This window comes from Chenopodium quinoa, unplaced genomic scaffold (genome assembly GCF_001683475.1).
Source record: "Chenopodium quinoa cultivar QQ74 unplaced genomic scaffold, ASM168347v1, whole genome shotgun sequence".
NCBI lineage: Eukaryota > Viridiplantae > Streptophyta > Magnoliopsida > Caryophyllales > Amaranthaceae > Chenopodium > Chenopodium quinoa.
Window position 1 is genome coordinate 6,465,520 of NW_018742418.1, and position 7,477 is coordinate 6,472,996.

The 7,477-nt window shown below is 34.8% G+C and overlaps 1 protein-coding gene across 1 annotated transcript; it reads left to right on the forward strand.

Annotated features, from left to right (window-relative positions):
- The first annotated feature begins 1,533 nt into the window (after positions 1 to 1,533).
- LOC110711593 (pyruvate dehydrogenase E1 component subunit beta-1, mitochondrial-like) lies at positions 1,534 to 6,625 on the forward strand. Its single transcript, XM_021890000.1, has 16 exons — positions 1,534 to 1,615; positions 1,732 to 1,791; positions 2,064 to 2,133; positions 2,232 to 2,291; positions 2,710 to 2,790; positions 2,880 to 2,906; positions 3,030 to 3,092; positions 3,205 to 3,291; positions 3,666 to 3,791; positions 3,972 to 4,105; positions 4,188 to 4,260; positions 4,373 to 4,438; positions 4,652 to 4,690; positions 4,767 to 4,891; positions 5,977 to 6,091; positions 6,280 to 6,625. The coding sequence occupies exons 3-16, from the start codon at positions 2,083 to 2,085 to the stop codon at positions 6,346 to 6,348; spliced, it is 1,116 nt and encodes a 371-aa protein (XP_021745692.1). The 5' UTR covers positions 1,534 to 1,615; positions 1,732 to 1,791; positions 2,064 to 2,082; the 3' UTR covers positions 6,349 to 6,625.
- Positions 6,626 to 7,477: the final 852 nt, after the last annotated feature.

Sequence of the window (7,477 nt, forward strand, 5' to 3'; positions counted from 1 at the left end):
TTTTGCAACCTCATATGAATTTCTTTTTCCAATGCACTGCACTTTTACTACTTCCTCTTTCACTTTCTTAATTCTCGTGAATTTTGCCCATAAGGATCATTATTTCGGGGACGAAGGGAGTAGTTATTATTTTTAATTGCACAAAATAACAATTAGGGTGCCCTTATCTTGAGGGAAAAACCTAATTTGTCACTATGAAAAATCGAGAGGAGTTGAGGGCTACGATTACAATCAATGTACATTTCAATATTTTAAATGTGACCTAGTTTAGATATCCAATCTACTACTCTGTCTCCTTTTTTTAGTATTCCATTTGTTGTAGTAGGAGTTCAATATTCGTGATAACATGGGGAGGTTTTCAAATGTCATTGATGCAATCAATAATTAGAAGGTTATCGCCTTCGATGGTTATTTTTGAGATGCCCTCCTTGATCGCTATTAGAAGACCTTTTTGTTGTGCTATTACTTGGTGTGGATCCTAGGTTGAAAGTATTTGCCATTGTTGCAATGCCATTGTAATCTCTGATAATGAAGCTCACTAAACTACATAAACAACGATTATTTATATGAGGTGTTGAAATTGAGTTTGTGGGTACTGAGAAATGAAATTTGGAAGGGTGTTTTGATTTGGATGGTCAATATTTGTGGTATGAGATATGTTTTGAGAGAGAATAAAGGTGTTTTAATGTTTGGCACACCAACCATTTGCCATATATCGTTTAGTGCTATTCGTAGTTACTATTCATGACGAGCAAAGATGCCTGAATGAAAACTGTTGTGGTGAGAAGACCTCGCCATGGTATACCTAAAATGATTCTTGCACTCTATATGTGTTGCTTTAGGTTTGTATCTCTCTTTAATGGAAAGATAAAAAGGTCCTCTGAATCTCTTAGAACCTTGAAATATTTCTTGGAAAGTCTTGATTTGACTAAAAGGTGTCAATGTGTCATCAACCTAAAACAACATTAAATTTTTTGTGTGTATAAGGAGCCAAAAAAGTATTGATGTAGACAAATTTCGATATGTACACATCCTCAAAACTACATCTATTTTAAGAATATCAAATTTTTATATTTTTTGCAGGTAGGAGATATTTATGTTTTAAGACGTACTATTTTTGAAACCATGAAATGTCAAATGAGGTAAAAAATTAGGGACACATGAAGAATTAATTCATATTTCTAAACCTATTATATTCGTATATTGACTATGGTTGGAGTATCAACTTATAAACACCGTAATAAAAGAGTTGTCAAAAGGTGTCCCAATCCGACCAAATTCCGATAATAACCGCACTAAACCCCCCCTCCCCCCCCCAAAAAAAAATGTCTAATACATTTAATTTGTATAGACACATTGAGAATAAGGAATATCCTAATTAATTAGAGCTTTCTGCTAATTTTAGAATTGATTCTAATCACTTGTCATTGTGGTTCTCCAAACACGAAAAACATAATTCTATGGACACATTGAGCAATTACTAGTAAGTATATACCAAGTATAAACCTTTATTTGTTATATATTATGAATCTATGACCCGAAAAGGAACCGACTACAGACCCAACCCAAGCCAAGGCCCAAATCGCAACAAATAGCGGGAAGTCGGGAAGAAAAGGTAAAAGAAAGAGGATAATCTCATAATCATATTCAATTCAATTGATTCCTTCATTTAATTAATCGACATTATATTATAATTATAATAAAATTAATATATTAATCAAAAATACCCAGAATCAGCAGGAAGAAGGCGATCTTTCTCCAATTCGTTAATTTTCTACTACCAAGCTCAACGTACGTCGCCATTTCTTTCTTTGATTTCGATGATCACTACTTTTTCATCATTTTATCATCTTTCTTTAGATTCTGCGTTTTTTTTAGGCATGTCAGTTAATTTTTCTTAAATTATGGTGTTAAAGTTTGCAATTTTCATGCAAAATAGGTTATATAATATATAGGTTGTTAATTTTGTTGAATCATACGTGAATCTTATTTAATTTTCTAAATTATATTGTTTGATTTGATTATGTTTATAAGTTTTCGTGTTCGTCTGATTTTTGCGTTAGGTTTTATAATTTTGCAAATATGATGGGAATTATGAGGCAGAAAGTGGCTTCTGGAAGCTTCTCTCAACCGGTTTGTGGAAGTTTTCAATTTTGTGTAATATTTAAACTTGTAATTTATGTTCATGATTAAATTTGGTGATGAAATGATGGAATTATTATGAATTGCAGTTGCAGAGGATTAGACCTGCTATTTTGGGTTTGAGAAGCTACTCATCTTCTGGAAAACAGGTTGTTTTTCTTATTTTTCTGTAATTTATTTCTTTTTTAAGTTTTTTAAGGTTTTAAGTTTGATTATATGATGTTTTGTATGGATGGAGTGAATATTGACTGAATTTTTAGTGTTCTATTAGTTACCAGCCTTGACTCGTCTTCATGGGATTGTTGTCGTCTACCCTTGTTGTTATTGCCGTCTTTTCTGATATACATTTCAAAGTTGTGTGAGTTGTATATTTGTTTATGAAATGTGTTTATGTATTTGGTTTTTATACGTGTTAGCTATTACTTTGTATGTTGGATAGAAGTTGCTTTTAGTTCATAATGCTGTTCTATGCTAGGTCCGTGTCCTGCTTTTGTTCTTGTTACTTTTGGTCTTGTTTTGACTTCAAATTTGTTGGAAATATATGTAATTTTTCATTTTGGATCATAGATGATGGTTAGGGATGCCATTAACTCTGCTATTGACGAGGAGATGGGTGCTGATCCTAAAGTATTTTTGATGGGAGAAGAGGTATGTAGAATTTGTTTTAGAAATATTTTCCATGGAATCTTTCCTATTATCTTCCGAAGTTTGTTAATTGTACATAATTTTATATGCAGGTTGGGGAATATCAAGGTGCCTATAAGGTAAAACTTATTAAAGAGATGAAATAAAGGATGTCGACATGTCTATAGTTTGGAAGTTTTCTGAGAGAATTGCTAATTGTTACCTTACTCTACATCTCTCTGGTTTGAATTTTGTTTACTTAGATCACAAAAGGATTGCTCGACAAGTATGGTCCCAATAGAGTTATTGACACACCAATCACAGAGGTCAGGCTTTCCCACTTGCTTCATGCTCGTTGTTGTTGTAGTCTGACTCTATCTTGGATGCCTGCACAATGCTAACTTGGGTTTGACCATTCTTTCATCTTTTGTCCTACAGGCTGGTTTCACCGGTATTAGTGTTGGTGCTGCTTTCCATGGCCTGAAGCCTATTGTGGAGTTCATGACTTTTAACTTTGCTATGCAGGTTACAGCCTCTCTTCCTTCCACACTTTTTAAAACAAAGTTTCCCAGAATCTATTGAATGTTGTTTTGTAATCCATACTCCCTACATCTGTAGCTCTGTACTAAATTGGGAAGGCATCAGATCATTTTGTCAGACAAGTAGCACAATATTCCAGATTTTCAGATTCTTTGTTATCCGCTTATAAAATTACTCTATGCATGGGAAGAAAGGCTGTATATCATGAATGTTTGAACTTTTGATTGTACACGGCTTCATGCTAGTTTATAAAGCATGTATTTTTTGTTGCTATTTTTCTTTGTTTCTTTTAGACTTTAGAATTTAGATGTTAGGAAAATGATAAATGTATTGACTAAACTCTATTTAATTTATGGCAGGCAATTGACCACATAATAAACTCTGCTGCAAAAACATGCTACATGTCTGCAGGCCAGATCACTGTTCCCATTGTTTTTAGGGGTCCTAATGGTGCTGCTGCAGGAGTTGGTGCCCAGCATTCCCAGGCATGTTTTGTCAACTTCTCCTCTTTCTATTCTGTTTTACTTTAAGTTGGAAGTAAATCATTACTTACAGGAAGTCAGTGGGAGTGATGTTGTTAAGAATAATCCTTTGTCTCCTCCTAACTTCCAGCCATATATGTGATGTATGTTCTCACCAGTGACCTTCCCTTAAATTTTTGGCAGTGTTATGCACCATGGTATGGCTCTTGTCCTGGATTGAAGGTGTTGACTCCATACTCAGCCGAGGATGCTCGGGGATTGTTAAAGGCAGCCATTAGGGATCCTGATCCAGTTGTTTTTCTGGAGAATGAAATACTGTAAGTAGATCATATCTCTCTGCTGTGTCCGTGTGAGTTTGCAGTGGTTGATTTAGTTTCTTAACTGATTATATATCTTTAGATATGGAGAGTCATTTCCGATTTCTGATGAAGTTGTAGATCCCAACTTTACTATCCCTATTGGAAAGGCCAAGGTATCATCCTTAATCTAGATTATTGAAATTTATTGTTCAACATGTTGCATCGTTTCACTTCTTGTAAGTATCTCTGAATATGTTACATTACTGCTCTTTTTCTCACCTATAGATTGAAAGGGAAGGGAAGGATGTGACAATAACAGCATTTTCAAAGATGGTGGGTTTTTCTCTCAAGGTTAGTGAACAATATTTCATCATCCCCTTTTTGTGAACATGTATGATGGTCTGCATGTCTTTTTGCTTAAATTCAACACTTGTTATATGTTGCACCATGTTGCTAGAGATCCTTAGCATGTATTACACAATGCTTATAATGTATAAATGCGTCTTGTTTAAGATGGATATTGTCATCTAAATATTCTATTTCCGACCCTTCACTAATGTCCAGGCAGCTGAGATACTGGAAAAAGAAGGAATAAGTGCTGAGGTAAACATCCTTATCACATTTGATCTTGATTGAACATGTTTTAAGTGAAAAACATGATTATTTTATTATTTTTCAGGTCATTAATTTACGATCAATTCGGCCTCTGGATAGAGCATTGATCAATGATTCTGTCAGGAAAACAAGCAGATTGATAACTGTTGAAGAAGGGTTCCCACAGCATGGTGTTGGAGCTGAAATCTGGTTTGTTCTCTTCTCATGACATGATTAGGATGTTTTCTTAAGTTCATGGTGTTACTGGATAGTTGTGTCAGTCATCATTCAACTAGGATAACCACATTTCGACCTGCTGTGTCTGTAAATGCTGTAGTCTTTAGGGTAGACAGCGTGAGTATTTTGCTGATTGCATCAGCTAGCGGCAAGGAATCTCTAATTCTTAAATACTTCATACTATTTTATTGGTCATTACTTATCAAATACAAAGATCTCACCATCATGAATCTTTTGTGTTTTATTCTCCTGATGTTTGGTCTGGGTATTGGAGAGGGGTTTAGAGGAATTACGAGGAACATACATTCCTTGTAATCCGAATAGCTTGTAAACTTATGCTTCTATACCAATATGCTTTAAAGCTTAATATCTTACAACATGTTATCCTAAAATGAGTATTATCTAGAACTAACTATGAAACATAATCCCCAAGGGTGTGTGTAGGAAAGCTTGAAGTAGTTGGACTCCCCAAATTCCTCATAGGGTGAGGTTTATAGTGTATGGTGGAACACTGGACGTAATAAACATTCAACAAATGACAAATTCATTTTACTACTTTTAATCACTTATACTGCTCTCATAGACGAGTCGTAAGCTTCCTGCCTTCCAGATGTGACTAGAAGTGGAGCAGTCTCTGAGGAGATGCTCAACATTGTTTCCTTTTCCCCATTTCCAGAGCAGATTCACCACTTTCAATTAGAAAACCTTTCACATTAGCTATTAATCCACCCCCACAATCTAGCTCTTAAAAGCCTATTTCGTTAGAGTTCGCTAATGCTCTCTGATGCCTGAAGTGCCTGATAATGATAATTGATGATTAAATTAGACTATAAGAGCAGAACTACAGAACCAAGTGTGTCGATGAGACATCACATCTGATTCATCAATTTTCTTCCCTTTCACATTTCAAACATGTGGTTTCTAGGGAAAATACTAAGACTAATCTGCTTACAGCTTACCTGAATATATTAAGGCTGATGTGAGTTTTCTGTTTCTCTTGATCTTCTTGAGTTGCTTGATTTGCTGCACCTGTTCACATTCTCTGATGTTCTTGACAGTACATCTGTTATTGAGGATAGCTTTGATTATCTTGATGCACCTATTGAGAGGATTGCTGGGGCCGACGTACCAATGCCTTATGCACCCAACCTTGAGAAAATGGCTCTACCACAGGTTGTTTTTACTGTGTATCATGTTTGTGTGAATGCATTTTGCTTTCAGATTTTTATTTAGGAATATCTGTTAGTCATTTTAAAAATATTTAAAAGATATTACTTGAGTTCCTTGGTTGATATCTGAGAGTGGTTATTTAGCTCTGATTTTCAACGATCTCTTGTTGCTTTGCTAATTGGATACACCAGATTGAAGATATCGTATGTGCTGCAAAGCGGGCATGTTATAGAGCAGTACCAGTGGCAGCTGCAGCATAAGCTTTACCATACCTTTTATGTACCTTTCAGATTTTTTTTTATTTTTTTTTTTATGATGACAGAGTGAATTTTTTCTGGTGATGGCACAAATATGGTTCAGTTTGATTTTTCTTTGAAATAAGTTTAAAGTGCGGGAGATGGACAATTCTTCATGAGCTTTTTTTGAGGAAATTCTTTGTTGTTGTAGTGTATGCATTTTCTCTTAGCTTTGTTTCTTAGCTTTGTTTCTTGTTTGTGCGATTCAAATCTTTTTGTATGGGATTTACTTTTTGTTGCTCTTTACATTTGTCCAATTTTTTTTTGATACATTTGTCACTTTCTCAAGCAAGGTAAGTCCCCATAAAGCCGTGACCTTGAGGTATTGAGTTCAACCCCTCCCTCCCCTTTCAGAGGGGCCGATCTACGGCTGAACTTGGGGAGTTGGGGACTAACCTGTTAGGGCCTGAGAGGTGGACTGAATAATTGAATAACGCATTGATGAATGACCTTTGAAGCTAATTAATGAAGTACAAACATTTTGAAGAGTCATGTCCCTTATGAGATAATTCAAAAACATGTACAAGTTCTACCGAGTTGCTTCGGACAATGCCTTAAACAGAATGTAAATCCATTTTGATGATCTTACATTAACCATACCTACTTGTTCAAATCAAGTGAAAAGTTTGATCTTGTGTCAATTGTATGGTATATAACACTGGAAAAATAGGTTCTTTATGAAGGTCGTGTTTTGACATGATTTAACGATATATTAAGACTCATATTCAATATGCGTATATATTACTATTGTCGTAAGTATATTATTGGATTTTTCTTGTGTTGGAATAAATATCTAGTACCATAATCATGCTTGTTTTAATGTGAATTAGTTTAAAACATGATAACTTATGGTACTTTATAATTGATTATAATTATAATACTTTCGTAATCGACAAGATTTGAAAGTGGGAACGAAGTTGGTAGGTCATAGAATCCATGTGAAAGCAGTTGGCAAATACTTAGGAAAAAAACAAATTCTTCATAAGAGATATAAAGTTGAGTGGTACTTCTGTTACAAGTGCGTTAAGTCGAATCCTCCTTGTTTGCCTGGTTGGAGCATTTTTAGTAACAAACACGTCTTTTTTGACCGTAA

What these genes read in the sequence shown, in the direction of transcription:
- LOC110711593 (XM_021890000.1), top strand. Translation starts at nt 2,083, where the DNA reads ATGATGGGAATTATGAGGCAGAAAGTGGCTTCTGGAAGCTTCTCTCAA. An exon ending in TCCCTATTGGAAAGGCCAAG is followed by an intron (nt 4,261 to 4,372) that starts GTATCATCCTTA and finishes TCTCACCTATAG; the next exon opens with ATTGAAAGGGAAGGGAAGGA. An exon ending in AGAAAATGGCTCTACCACAG is followed by an intron (nt 6,092 to 6,279) that starts GTTGTTTTTACT and finishes TGGATACACCAG; the next exon opens with ATTGAAGATATCGTATGTGC.